The 15,224-nt window shown below is 42.1% G+C and overlaps 1 protein-coding gene across 1 annotated transcript in view; it reads right to left on the bottom strand.

Moving 5' to 3' along the window:
- Positions 1 to 1,506: 1,506 nt before the first annotated feature.
- The window catches only part of LOC148442423 (outer kinetochore KNL1 complex subunit KNL1-like), a 119,106-nt gene continuing 105,388 nt past the window's right edge, over positions 1,507 to 15,224 (bottom strand). The window contains 7 exon segments of the mRNA XM_088463960.1: positions 1,507 to 2,323; positions 7,490 to 7,612; positions 10,213 to 10,331; positions 10,442 to 10,551; positions 10,940 to 11,008; positions 11,989 to 12,089; positions 15,065 to 15,166. Coding sequence (XP_088320086.1) covers positions 2,224 to 2,323; positions 7,490 to 7,612; positions 10,213 to 10,331; positions 10,442 to 10,551; positions 10,940 to 11,008; positions 11,989 to 12,089; positions 15,065 to 15,166 — 724 coding nt within the window. The 3' untranslated portion in view covers positions 1,507 to 2,223.

Genomic DNA, 15,224 nt, shown 5'->3' with positions numbered 1-15,224 from the left:
TACATACCCTATTTAAAGGCATTTGCACATACTACCTTATAGATTCACAACAACTTCAGATATCATGTGTAAGCAACCTCATTCTGTGAAGCGCAGTTTTCGTTATTCCCTTTGTACAAAACACATTCACTTTTAGCCATTAACAAAATGGCTATAAAACATTTGTGTAAAAAGGTATGTGATGCATGCATAGCGGAAACAGAGGGCCTGATTCAGAGATTTATGCAATGCTGATATTTACGCAGATCGAATGATTGTTTGCCATTGCATGCAAGCTGCAGTGTGCAGCAATTGTTTTGCGATCGCACAGAGGATTCCTCGCAAAGTGAGTTATAGGTAGTGACCGTTTGAGGGCGGGGTGGTTAGGCAAGTGCAGGCGTGTCTGATCGCCATGATATGAGCGTGCATAAAATTAGATATTGCAATTTCATACGCTACGCAGCATGAGAGCACTGTCAGGAGAGCTGCAGTGCTTGCGGCAGGCCAGAATTCACTTACATGACTGGTCAATGTGAGTTAATGTTATTTACGCTGTTGCAAGTCATCAGACAGATATGAGAAGGCAGCAGTGGGCGTCACTATGCTCAGGTAATCCTGGAAACATTAGCATATTTTTGCAGCTGCAATTGCATTCGTGCATATCTCTGAATCAGGCCCAGAGTACATAGGTTATGTTTGCTGACCTGCACTTATCTTGCAATAGTTGCAGTTTTTTAAAGGGGTAATTCATTTCCCTCCAGAGACTTTTTGATTAGTCTCCATCCCTCTCCTAATTGTCCCAAATGTGTGTGTGGATGCTTCTTTGCATCACTGCATCTGGACTGCCCCCCTGTAAAGCATTTAGAGCCTTATTTAAAAGTTTTGCTGTTGAATGCTTGGTTAATTTTGTATCCCTCTCCCCTGAGTGGGCTGTCTTTGGTATAGTCTACTCATAAGCTGCAGCTAAGAAATGCATCCTGCAGCACTGGGTCCTTGCCAGTCCTCCCTCTTTGGTCTTATTTGAAGAAAATTTTTATTTTATTTTTTTTTCAGATGGAGTGGCTAGAGGTCCTCTAGTAAAAACTGTTGTTACCAGAGGACCCCCCAATCTCAGACTAACCCCTCCTTGTTCCTTTCTCTGGCTGATTGAGATGCTCTCCTTTTCTTCCCCTACTCTAGTCCTTAAGCTCCTCACATTTTGCCTAGGCTGCTCCCAGAGTATGTTTAACCTTTATTTGTGTTGTAATACTTTTGTATTAACTTAATGACATAATTTAAAACTTGTACTCAATGTTATTGTTGTAATGGATGTGTGTGATAATTTCCCTATATGCTCCCTCTTTCTTCTGTATCCCTGGTGAATTTGTTAATAAAAAACAATATAATAAAAAACAAAATTCAGATTTTTTCCCCCCTGCACATTTCAGAAATTATTCAACACACTGTCCGTATTTACAAACTTTATTTAGAAACAAAAACAAGGAAGGAAGAAAAGCTGACAAATGTTCAGTTAAATAGTATCAAGAAAGAGGATAATACAAAAAGCTATATAAATATTTACATCTGTACAGTAAACATGTTTCTGAAATAAACAGAAATACAACTTTTTGAAAGAAGCACATGTAAACACTATCAATATTGAAAAAAACAAATTTACTTTGAAAAGGGTAGACAGCCGGGAACGTAATACTTGAGATGAAATGAAAACAAAAAAAATGCAAATAAAAAAAACAAAAACACAAAAGCTTCCTTTGGTTACCTGGCTACTGCTCCTAAGGAAGAGCTGTATTAGTTATATCCAAATCAAACAACTAAAGTTGTCAGCACAGCATAAGCATCATTGAATTTAAAATAACGTAGACACTTTAACGGACCATTGTAAGCAGCGTTTATTGCTCACAAATGTGGCCAATGGGTTTGAGAATTCATGTGGTGTCTCTTGTGCAGGTTAAATCCTTACAACTGAAAAGCTAGATACCCTTTATAATCACTTCTAAACTGCCCCTCACCCCGACTACAGGAACCAGATTTTTTTTTTTTCATTCATTACATTAATTTTAACTAGTGGATAAAAGGGCCTGAGGCAACTGACTGAAAGGATGTAATGACCCCCGAACCACTCCATCACAAAGAATACAATCTTCAGTAGGTTTCAAGACATATTAATTTAAAATACATTTCATGTAAGTATACCCCTTTTATCATTCGACATAAGACATTCAGTGCACTGAACACATTTACGATTTACTGCACAAGGAGATTTTCATATATTGATTTCACTGCTCTCTTCAGTTGCCATAGACCCACAGGAACCTTTGACATAACAGTAGTCACTCTGCTGTGGCTGCAAAATAATGAACATTTCATGTTAGTACCAAATTATTTGAGGCCAAGTACAGAAACTGCTGACATTAGTGAGGACAGTTTGTGTGTAAAGCTAGGACCTCCTTGCTGCCAGATCCAAGGGCCACTACGCTCTTCTCATCCACCTCGCCCCCTCTGCTGCTTTTGACACTGGACAACCTTCTCCTGCAAATCCTTCACTCCCTTTGTCTGCATGATACTTGCCTCTCTGACCGCTCTCTCTGTCTCTTCTCCAGACTCCACCTACACGGTCTCCTCCATATATACCCCACCCCTAGCCACAGGACTTCAGTTTGTTTGGTGTGGCAGGATTCATACGCACCTTTTATACAGGGGACTGCTTAGGCAGTTTTAGGCTTTCATTTTATGATTATACTATGTTTTCTTGAGTTGGCAGTACTAAGCGTTTGTATTAAGACGCACGGGCTGCGACTCCATCTACCTCGGCCGAGCCCCAACATCAGTAATTGTGCTGGTGATTTCAGCGAGTCGTGGATGAACTTAGCTAGCAGCAATGCTGCGACCTGGACTGCACCAGATGCTCGGATATTTCAGGTAAGGAGATTACTCGCTTGCGGGGAATCACAGCAGCGGCTTCTGGTGAGTCTCTAAACTAGAAGCAAGGACTGCCAAGCGCAAGTACCAGGGATTGTCCGCGTCCTTACTACACCAGCCGGGGCCTTCTGCATCTGCTGCCAAACCTCGGCGTCAGATATCTGCTGCCACGTGGCCAGCGTACCCAGTTGTTTAATGCAGCTTAGGGGAGGTAGGCGCTCTCCCCTGGCAGCTCCTCCCCCGACCCAGACCTGATGAATAGGTTTGGTGCGTCTGGGTTGCTCAGCCAACCCTCCACGTGTATGAGACGCTCACGGTCCACGAAGTGCACCTGGTAGCTGTTGGTCTCAGGAGGGTCTGGGTCAGTCTCCCTTTATACCTCTCCCTTGGTTAAGGTATACGGTGCTCTATATCCTATTACTTTGCGTTGCTGTAGTTGATTTTAAGCACATTGTAATTATATTACATATGCATTGTATGTGACTGTTTGCTAGCTGCTGACTGATTTTTTTCTCTGTCAATTATAACGGTCACTGTTACTTCTTTCTGAGTGCTTCACATTCATTAAGATTTGCGAAGGCTGTCACATTACTTTAAAGTAAAGGCAACAATTGCAAACATGTCAAAAGATAAAGGGAAACAGGAGTGAGAGCCACCTGTGTTGGTTTCATGTATATCATGTACGGCATATGTGTCCTCACAGGACATGAAGGAGGGTTTGTGTGCTGTCTGTTTTAAAGAGCCACCTCCCCAGTCTGGTTTTCCGGTTGTTGGACAAGAGCCATCTTGGATTGCTTCTTTGTCACAGGTTATGATGCAGGTGGTCGATCGTTTTGCTACTCCAACGATGCCTCCTTGGATGTGGTGTCCACATAAGTTTTCACCTCATGGCCATTCCTCTATAAAGGATTGCTGATAGCCATTCTAGTCATTCTGGTAAGGCACCAGATAATGTTGATAATAGACTGGTAGTGACTAAAGTACCTAAACCTAAATGCTGGGATCAATGGTATAGACCTTTGACATTGTGGGCTGTACTCCATTCCATTCCAGGCCTGTGCAAAGGTTGATTCTCTCCAGATGATACTGTGCATTCCACTCAATACGGTCCCTGATAATCTCTCACTTCAAAAGGTTTGTCACTCCCTCTTGTGGTGGCTAGAAAAAGGAGCATCTAAACAAAGGGTGCCCGTTCTGGATTCCAAATTGGGTGCTCCTCACCGCGGACGCCAGTCTTCGCAGATGAGGGGCAGTGACAGGTCATCACACTTCTCAGGGGAGATGGACAGATCAAGAAAGTCATCTGCCAATAAACATTCTGGAACTGCAAGCAGTATACAAAGCACTTGTCAGGGCACAGGATCTGCTTCAGGGCAGGCCTGTCCAGATCCAGTCCGACAACACGACAATTGAGGTAATCATCAAGGAGGCACAAAAAATCATGCGGCCATGAAAGAAGTGACAAAGGTTCTAATTTGGGCAGAAAAAGTCATCTTCCGGCCATCTCGGCAATATTAATTCCAGGCATACTCAATTGGGAAGCAGACTTCCTAAGTCGCCAGGACATACACGCCAGAGTGGTCTCTCCATCCGGGAATGTTTCAGCGCCTGGTAAACAAATGGAGTCTACCAGAGATAAATCTCATGGCGTCAAGCCACAACCACAAGGTCCCCAGGTATAGGTCCAGGTCCAGAGACCCATCAACAGCCGTCGTGGATGCACTGGCAGTAAGATGGGACTACAGGTTGGTGTATCTTTCCTCCAATTTTCCTGCTTCCAAGAGTTCTCAGGAAATTCAAGCAGGAAGGTGGAACAGTAATACTGGTGGTTCTAGCTTGGCCCAGGCGTCATTGGTTCACCGACATACAGAATCTGTCAGTAGACAGGAGATCCTTCCACAGAGAAAGAGTATACGGACTAATGCAGGGTCCCTGCCAACATCCAGACATGCCCAGTCTAGCTTTGACGGTGTGGCTCTTGAAACTTCCATCCTAAAAACAAAGTATTTTCCAGTTTGGTTATACAGACGATGCTTAGGGCAAGGAAGCCTGCTTCTGCCCGCATCTATTACAGAGTTTGGCATTCCTTTGGTCAATGGAATATGATCCTAAGGAATTCAGAGTTTCCAGAATTCTGGCTTTTCTGCAGGCAGGATTAGACATTGTTCTCTGCCTGGCTACTGTCTGGTTCCAGAAGAAGATTGCTTTATTACCAGATGTTAGAATATTTTTACAAACAGTTCTGCGGGTACAGCCTTCTTTTGTGCCACCGATAGCACAGTGGGATTTGTCTTTGATTCTTAAGGTGTTACAAGCGTCCCCATTTTATCCTTTAGACTCTAGATTTGAAGTGGATGACAGCAAAGACAATTTTTCTTCTTGCCAACTCATCTGTTCGCAGAGTCTTTGATTTGACAGTGCTCACTGGTCGCTCCCCATTTTTTATTTTTCACCAGGATAAAGCTGTTCTTCGTAGAAGGGAGGGTTACCTTCCTAAGGTAGTGTCCCGTTTTTATGTGAATGAAGAAATTATTGTTCCAGCTTTTTAGGCTCCAGACCTTTCTGTAGCTGAAGCCGCCCTGGATGTAGTTCGTGCATTCTTATGTGGAGCACACAAATTCTGTTCGAAAATCAGATTCTCTTTTAATATTATATGGTTTTCACAAACGAGGATGGCCAGCTAGTAAACAGACTCTGGCGAGATGGATACGCATGACTATCTCTCAGGTGTATACACAGGCTGATCTTCCTGACCCAAGCATGGTGACAGCGCATTCTACTCTGTCTGTAGGGCCATCGTGGGCATTCAGTTGTGGTGCTTCTGCTGAACAATTAAGCAAGGCTGCCACGTGGTCTTCTGTCCACATTCTTCTACGGTTCTGTGCCCGATACTTTTGCCTTTCAGGATGCTTCCTTTGACCGACAAATTCGCCATTCTGCTCAGGAGCGTCCCCCACTCTAGGGGAACTGCTTTAGGACATCCCCATGGTATCCCTGTGGATCCCTATGGACCCCGAAGAAGAAATAGAGTTATGGTAGACTTACCTAGATAACTCCTTTTCTTCGAGGTCCATAGGTCACCCACCCTGACGCACCTGGCTTCATTGGGTGTTTTTCTTTCGGTCACAGATTCCCTCATCTTGTGTAAGTGTGTTTCTGGTGTACGATTGCTCTTCCTTCTCCTGCTATTAGGCTTGCTAACTAAACTGAAGTCCTATGGCTAGAGGCGGGGTATATATGGAGGACGACCCGGGGCATTCTGGGAGCCGAAGTTCTTAACTGTTTGGTGCCTGGTCTTCCAACCATAACATCCCCATGGTATCCCTGTGGACCCTATGAACCTCGAGAAAAGGATTTATCGAGGCAAGTCTACCATAACGCTATATTTACTGATGGCACACAGATCTACCTCTCCTCCTCAGACCTCTCCCCCTCACTCATATCTCCAGCTGTCTGCTATTTCTTCCTGGATGTCCCAACACTTTCTTAAATTTATAAGGTCTAAGACTGAGCTGATCAGGTTTCCACCCTCCCGAATAACCTCACTTCCCATAATTTCATTATCTATTGACAGTATAACAATCTCCTCTATCCCCCCCAAGTGCGCTGTCTTGGGGTTATTCTCAACTCCTCCCCTCTCCTTAAAGCCACACATTCAGCACCTATCGCAGTCCTGTTTCCATCTTAGAAATATCTCCAGGATCAGAACCCCCTCTCACCCTGGATACAACAAAGACCCTCATCCACTCGCTGGTCATCTCCAGAATGGACTACTGTGACATTCTCTCTGGTCTCCCCGACTCCCACCTGTCTCCACTCCAGCCCTCAATGCTGCTGTCCAGCTCATCTTCCTTTCCAAACGTACTACATCTGCCTCCCCTCTCCTACAAGCCCTACAGTGGCTCCCCTTCAGAACCAAAATCAAGCTTCTTGCACTCACTTACAAGCTCTCACCCAATCCTCTACTTATATCTCTAACCTTAGCTCTCTTCAAACTTCTGTTCGCTTTGCTCCACAAATGAATGCAGTCTCTCCTGCCAACCAATCACTTCATCCCACTCCAAGATTTTGCCCATGCTGCTCCCTACCTCTGGAACACTCTCCGTCCCCCCCATAAGACTCTCCACAAAACTTCAAAACGGGCTCTCAAGACCCACTTCATCAAAGCCATTCAGTTCTCATCATAACCCACTGCTCCATGCACCCTACTCACTGTCTCCCACATCCGTGTCACTCCTGTAGGTCTCCCTCTCCCCATTAGAATGTAAGCTCTCACGAGCAGGGCCCTCTTCCCTCGTGTGTCTTTTGTCCTTCCCTTACTTATACTATAATCTATCCCATACTCCCTACAACAGCACCTAACCCTTGGTTTCAGTGGCCCATCTGTTTATTGGAGTGTCCGCTGTTGCAGAAATGTTTATAAACCACATTCTTGTGGTTTGTACTGCAAGTCACTGTTTTCTATGCACTTTGTAAGGCACTGCAGAACCTTTTTGACACCATTTAAATAATAATGGTATTACCCAGTATGCATGCCAGGAATAGTGTAACAATTTACCAATTGCTTGCAAACACATTTAGTTGTACTTACTCAATATTTCCAATACGGCTAAGTACTGTATATGCAAAAGGGGCTGTTGGGTAAGATTCTGAAAGATGTACTATCAACTCAAACTTTGCAAAAGCTGCTAAACTGGAAAACAGTAGCTTCACTCTAGAAAGAATATGAAAACAGAATTAGTATACAAAAGCACCACAATGGTAAATAGGTTTTCCACTTTTTTTTACCCTGGGAGAAGGCACAAAATTGGGATATGGATATGAGGTGATAAATAAAAAGAACATGGGCAAAATGTAATAGGGTCAGAGTCTGTAATATGTGCGAGTAGAGAGCTATACTCGCACATTTTTACAACTCACCCCATGTAATAGGGTGCGAGAACATGCAAACTCATTTTCTCACACCCCCGCAACGGCAAAACACGCATCCAGATGTTTTGCCATTGTGAGGATACAAGTTGGTCAATGTAATAGAGTGCAAGTGTTTAACTTGCACGCTATTACTGTCTTAAAACTTGAGGGAAAAAAAAAAAAAAGACAGACCTGCTTTAGACTAGCAAGTCTAGTCTAAGCAGGTCAGAGTTACACAGAAACATGCACAGATCTGCGAGATGTGTGGGTGTGAGAATATAATATATATATATATATATATATATATATATATATAAAAATGGCGGGCATCTCATCTCTCCATTGAGCCTGTCCTGGCTCTTAAAATACAGGAGAAAATGCGTAGGGTTTCCCTCAGCCAAAGCATTATGCCTGACTGCTAGTCAGGCCCGGTGAAATGGTACCCTGGCTGTGGCATTACACCCCCACTAGAAAGAGTCCGGTGCTGGTTGCTGAGAATACTGCTTTGGCTGGGGGAATCTAGTTCCCAGGCTATTACATTTGGCGAGTTGTTTGACCTTCTCACACATTTAAAGGTCTGAGTTTATCCTGCAGGAAAACAGTGGACCCCTTTACATTTACCCCCATGTCTCTTAATCAAAAAGTTAAAAAACCAAACAAACGGCAAGACAGTCCAGATATGGCTAAAAAGCACAAAAGAAAACAAGAAAGCACATGCATTGTATTTAGGAAAATGTAACAGGAGAGCATATATCCAATAAATTATTTTAATCTAAAAAAATGGGAAAACCCCCTTAAGGAATCTGGGTTTAAACGCAGATTGCTCATTTGGACACTGATGAGAAGCATCATGCGCATGTAAACACTACTACTGACCTAGGGCCTGATTCAGAGCTGCTCGTAAGCGGCAGTACGCTCGTTCCGAGCGATGTTCGCCCATCTGCGCATGCGTACGGTTTTTAGTACGCATGCGCGAACCAGTCATTGCGGCCGAAAATAGTTTGTTCGCTATATAGCGAGTGCCTGCTATTTTGAGTGACAGGAGGAGGCGTATGTGGGTGGTAACAGGGGAAGGTGCTTGAAAACGGGGAGTGGAGATCAGAACGCAGGCGTGCCAAACGGTCAAAACGGGCGTTTTATGGGTGTGCATAATTAAAACAGCAGCGTCATTGACCACGTCACTTGGTTGTTTTATAGTCAGAGCTGCTCGCAATATAGTGGTAGGAAAAACCAACCACAAGAATAGCGAGCAGTTCATACGCTGTTCGATGTACTCGATTAATCTATTAATATAATAGCGGACATGACGTATGATGCGAGCGGCCAGGGGGCGTTTTTATTAAATAAACGACCGCATGTTTTGTTCGCTCGTTCAGACATGGAGGCGGCAACAGACCGCAAGGAGCAAACGGTTCATTTGAATAGTCACCCCCTTTTTCTGAACGAGCGAGCGCTAATTGCGTCCGGCTCTGAATCAGGCCCCTAGTCTTCAAACTCCTCTCTCCCAGCAGGGAAGAATGGAGACATTTATGGTAGCCGCACCTCCAGTGCACAGTAGTGCCTAATCATTGTCTACCCAGCAATAGTTCACTCTCTGGAGACAGTCCGATAGAGAGCGGGGTGCCTGCTCAGCCTGAATGACAGCTAGGAAATGCTGAAGACTTATAGGGGAAAATAAATAAATAGGAAACTAATCAAAAGGTAAAGTTATGTTGTGCACTGTGCCAAAATGCCCTATCCCTTGGATTCCCAGCCAGCTAGGGGATATAGATGGAGATCACTTATGTCAGATTCATTGGGTCTCAATCATCATTCCTTAAAGTAGATTAAAAGATTAAATTTAATAACAGACTTATTATTTACTTTGGTAACACATAACTGATATGTCCTGCTTACTTTGCACCCGATACGGTCTACAGTCCCCCATACACTAGTATGTGGACCATCATTCCTCAAACTTTGAAAACTTTCAGAGGTTGACTGCGGGAACCTAAGCCATTTGTGAACTCGGTTCACGTGCACACTCTAACACTGCCGGGTCAAAATCGGGAGTATAAAACGCTAGAAATTAGTGGCGGAATCAGTAGTGTAAGGAATAGTGGGAACAGCTGCTATTAAATTGCTCAGGTATATTAGTACCAAGTGCCTACTTCAGCCTACTTGAATTAACATTACTAATGGGAGAGAGGGGGGGCGGGCAGATGGGGCATATTGAGCTCTTTATAATCAATGGTTTTAGTTTCCCTCATAGGAAATAACTTGAAGAACGTTACCAAAGGTTTGCTACAAAAAATACTATTTACATTAACTGTCCTGTTATATGCTCAGCCTGTAATTTAACTTATGCAGGAATCCAAAAATGAGACACCCTCACAATATAAACATTTCAGAAATATTACTCACTGATTGTTCTGCACTTGTGTCTGCACTAGGTTATATTTTGCGCCCCATTTAGTTAGATATTCAACCTCTTCTCCAAGTAATTTACATCTGCTTACCACCAGGGACACATCAAAAAGTAACTGCAGAACAGAAAGAGCAAGTTCCATTACAATTTGCAAGCAATGATCCAATGCATTTGCTTGCTGACCTACATCAAACTGAACTAAAAAAAACAAATAAATAACTTTACCTGAGGCAGATTGTTTTGTGTTTTATAGGTCTCGTGAAGGCTTCCCTTTTTTTCGATAAACTGCATTATTAATCTATGTACTAGAAGACTTGAAGGGGGTGCAAGTTCTTCTGCAAAACCATAATAAAACCAAGTTAAATCAAGTTACCATATATTATAGACAGTAATGTATCGATTAATCTCTAAAACAAATTATAGTTTCTCTTATGTATGACTTTGAAAAATGACAAAAGCTTCTAGTTATTCAGATACTGTATTGTGCTAGAAAATGGCTTTGAAAACAGAAGATACAAAGTTGCTCAGGGATTATTTTTCGGTCATGTAGTTCTCTGAATGATTTGCAAAATTGCAATGTCAAGTTGCACAGTACTTTTAAGAAGCACTTGCCATTGACCTGAAAGAAAAAATGATGCTCTCCATGTTAGGACACTGCTGAGTAAACTGCAATTTAAATCTGAGGGGACTAAAAATTTTAAATTCAAGAAAGGTCATCCTCACCGTCAAGCTGAGATTCCACTATTACTGTTGAAACTCTTCTGCAAGCTTGATTATTAAATGGTTCACTGTCTAAAGGCAAAAAAGTAACATCAAATGTAATGAATGTAAATAAAAACAAAAGACAGCAGCCCGTTGGTCAATTTTAATGATCTACACCATATTTTTTCCAAACTCCGTCCTCAAGGCGCCTTAACAGTCCAGGTTTTAAGGATATCCATGAATGACCACAAGTGACTTAATTAGTTCCTCAGTCAATTTGATATAACCACTTGTGTTCAACCATGGATATCTCATAAGCTGCACATCCACTAGGGAAAAAGATTACGAAAACTTAATCCTACAGTCGTTCCCCATCCCCTGCAGTGCCTACACTGAACGATTAGTCGTTCAGTGTAGGCACCCTCCCTCATCCCAGAACATGGCCAATCTGTCGTTATCGGCAGATTGACCAGCATGTTCAGGCGGTGATTGATGTCGGAAACGACCAGCGGGAGCGCGCATCGCTGGTTGTTTCTGACAGTGCACAATTTGCACACGATTGCCCAATTAAGATGTCGGAATCGTGCAATCGCTCATTGACATCGCCTAGTGGATGTGAACCTTAAAACCTGAACTGTTGGGTGCCTTGAGGACAGTGTTTGGGAACCTCTGGTCTATACAAAGATATCACAGTGCTCAGAGCGATTGTTCTGAATAACCTGATTTTTTTTGTTTTGTTTTTAAAGGGATAAGAGAAGTTTTTCAACTGGTTTACATGAATAAAATACTCCTACTGTTTCACCTTAAAGGAACAGTGACAATGACAAGGCAGACTTTAACCAAAGCTAAAATAAGGGAAAAATATAAAATTCCATGCAAGTTCAGTAACCAAGATGCTGTGATACACCGCCTTAATGAAACCAATTTAAAATACAAAGTGCGCACACACACACTTGCCTAATATAGATTTTTTATGAAATATGAGAATTTATTTACGATGCAGAAGGGTTACCAAGTCATGAAACATTATTTGGAAATGTTAATATTCTGGGGGAAGTGAAAGCACTTACTGGTATAATCTCCAAACAATATCTTAAGTTCCAGAGACTCATACAGAAAAACAAAAGTTGCCTCCTCATCTGTCCACTTAATTAGCTCCCATTCTGTGAAACTGAAATAAAACCAGACAGGAATGAAGTAGTCACTTTAGACAAATAATACCAACACATCACCCATGTGATAATTACTACAATAATCAGTTCATTAAGTATGAAAGTGGACACTTAAGCAGTATTTGAAATTATATTTCTTAAAGCTACTTAATATAATGTTTTGCTCACTCTTCTCAGGATTGTTTTAAATGTCATGCAGCTTAACAGTAATTAGAATTTTTTTCCTGCACATTTACAGAGGGCAATGGGATATATAGTCAGGTGCATAAATATTGGAACATTGACAGAATTTTCATATTTTGGCCTCTATTCACCACCACAATGGCTTTGAAATGAAACAAACAAGATGTGCTTTAACTGCAGACTTTCGGATTTAATTTGAGGGCAATTACATCCAAATCAGGTGAACGGTGTAGGAATTACAACGGTTTCTATATGTGCCTCCCACTTTTTATGGGGCCAAAAGTAATGGGACAAACTAAACAATCCTAAATCTAACTTTCACTTTTTAATACTTTGTTGCAAATCCTTTGCAGGCAATTACAGCCTGAAGTCTGGAACGTATAGACATCACCAGACGCTGGGTTTCATCCCTGGTGATGCTGTGCCAGGCCTCTACTGCAAATGTCTTCAGTTCCTGCTTGTTCTTGGGGCATTTTCCCTTCAGCTTTGTCTTCATCAAGTGAAATGCATGCTCAATCGGATTCAGGGCAGGGGATTGACTTGGCCATTGCATAACATTCTACTTTTTAGCTTTAAAAAAACTCTGGTTGCTTTTGCAGTATGCTTCGGGTCATTGTCCATCTGCACTGTGAAGTGCCGTCCAATGAGTTTTGAAGCATTTGACTGAATATGAGCATATATTGCCCGAAACACTTCAGAATTCATTCTGCTGCTTTTGTCAGCAGTCACATCATCAATAAATACAAGGGAACCAGTTCCATTGGCAGCCATACATGCCCACGCCATGATACTACCACCACCATGCTTCACTGATGAGGTGGTATGTTTTGGATCATGAGCAGTTCCTTTCCTTCTCCATACTCCTCTCTTCCCATCACTCTGGTACAAGTTGATCTTTGTCTCATCTGTCCATAGGATGTTGTTCCAGAACTGTAATGGCTTTTTTAGATGATGTTTTGGCAAACTCTAATCTGGTCTTCCTGTTTTTGTGGCTCACCAATGGTATACATCTTGTGGTGAACCCTCAATATTCACCCTTGTGAAGTATTCTCTTGATTGTTGACTTTGACACATATACACCTACCTCCTGGAGTGTGTTCTTGATTTGGCCAACTGTTGTGAAGGGGTTTTTCTTCACCAGGGAAATAATTCTGCTGTCATCCACCACAGTTGTTTTCCGTGGTCTTCCGGGTCTTTTGGTGTTGCTGAGCTCTCCGGTGCGTTCTTTCTTTTTAAGAATGTTCCAAACAGTTGATTTGGCCACACCTAATGTTTTTGCTATCTCTCTGATGGGTTTGTTTGATTTTTCAGCCTAAATGATGGCTTGCTTCACTAATAGTGACAGCTCTTAGGATCTCATATTGAGAGTTGACAGCAACTGATTCCAAATGCAAATGTCACACCTAGAATCAACTCCAGACCTTTTACCTGCTAAATTGATAATGAAATAATGAGGGAATAGCCCACACCTGTCCATGAAATAGCTTTTGAGTTGATGGTCCCATTACTTTTGGCCCCTTAAAAAGTGGGAGGCACATATAGAATTATTGTAATTCCTACACCGTTCACCTGATTTGGAAGTAATTACCCTCAAATGAAATCTGAAAGTCTGCAGTCAAAGCCCATCTTGTTTGTTTAATTTCAAAGACGTTGTGGTGGTGAATAGAGGCCAAAATATGAAAATTCTGTCAATGTCCGTAATATATATATTATATATATATATATATATATATATATATATTTCTACTTACCTCTGCACAGATTCCGTAGTCCTGCGTCTGCCAGCGGCCCAAAGCTGAAGAGATGCAAAAATCACAAGAAAAATGGCAGGGTGGCCATTTTTCAGGTGATTTGCACATGCACACTAGAGGTGTCCCCTGGAATAAGGTGCGTGTGCCATTATTCCGGAGACCAACGCATGCACAGTAGACTCTGGCAGATTTGTAGATTCTAGCTTGATGCCAGAGAGGAGGGGGCACAGTGGATAGAAAGAACCCCCAATTGCCCTCTAGGCTGTGTCTTTCTTTCCACCACACACATGGGGACACGGCTGTCCAAGCTGATATCAAGGAGCTTTTCTGGCAAATTTGCATTTTGTATATTTATATATTACATGTTAATAGATTTGTGACTAAACAAATGATAACAGAAAACTGTTGGGAGTCATTACCACTCAAAGATCACTTATTCTTCTATGAATTAATAGATTCCTTTGACCAAGAAGAATCCCCCTTCAAGTATTATCCTTCAATTCTAGAACATACTCTGCAGGGTTATGAAGAGAACATTTTTCTGGCACGTCAGTATCTACACCAGTGAAACCTACAATCTAATTTATACTTTAGAGCTGCACAAACATACTCATCCCAAATCTAATATTGTCAGTAAGTCACATGACAAATAATGTACTGTGCATGGTGCAGTATACTCCACAATAATGCAGAAATACAGCATCACTATCAGAACTGCAGGTATTACCCCTCAACTTCAGCTAGGTCTCCATTTCATTCCCCGGCTGCCACCTTAGTGTCGCCTCCTGGCACCCTAGCTTGCAATGCAATCAGCCTAATCGTAAATCTGGCACTGAATTTATGAATATTTAACTTGAAAACCAAGAGCTTCGGCTTCAATAAATGTTACCCATGCTGAAAATGTATGCTCAGATGATAAACATAAGGCGAAAATGGAACACTATTATTAATTCTACTTTACTCTATAATTAAATACTTTGAAGTATAAAAAACAGTAGCCATGATTCATGATTTCTAAGGCATTGTTTTTTTACTCTTACCTGGGTTCCTCTAAATGTTGGTCAAGATCCCGTTTTTCTGCTTGCAGGCTGCCAAGCTGTGCCATGACGTGCTCCTTCCTTTCTTTTAGCTGCAAGATTTCTCTACAGAAAATGAAGCAGCTTGTTACTTCTACCTGCTTTGTTGCCACTTGTGAAGGTA

The sequence above is a fragment of the Taudactylus pleione genome, unplaced genomic scaffold, assembly GCF_031769625.1.
Source record: "Taudactylus pleione unplaced genomic scaffold, aTauple2 ptg001529l, whole genome shotgun sequence".
Lineage (NCBI taxonomy): Eukaryota > Metazoa > Chordata > Amphibia > Anura > Myobatrachidae > Taudactylus > Taudactylus pleione.
Note: the sequence above shows the minus strand (reverse complement) of the source record. Positions and strands in the feature narration are given on the sequence as shown.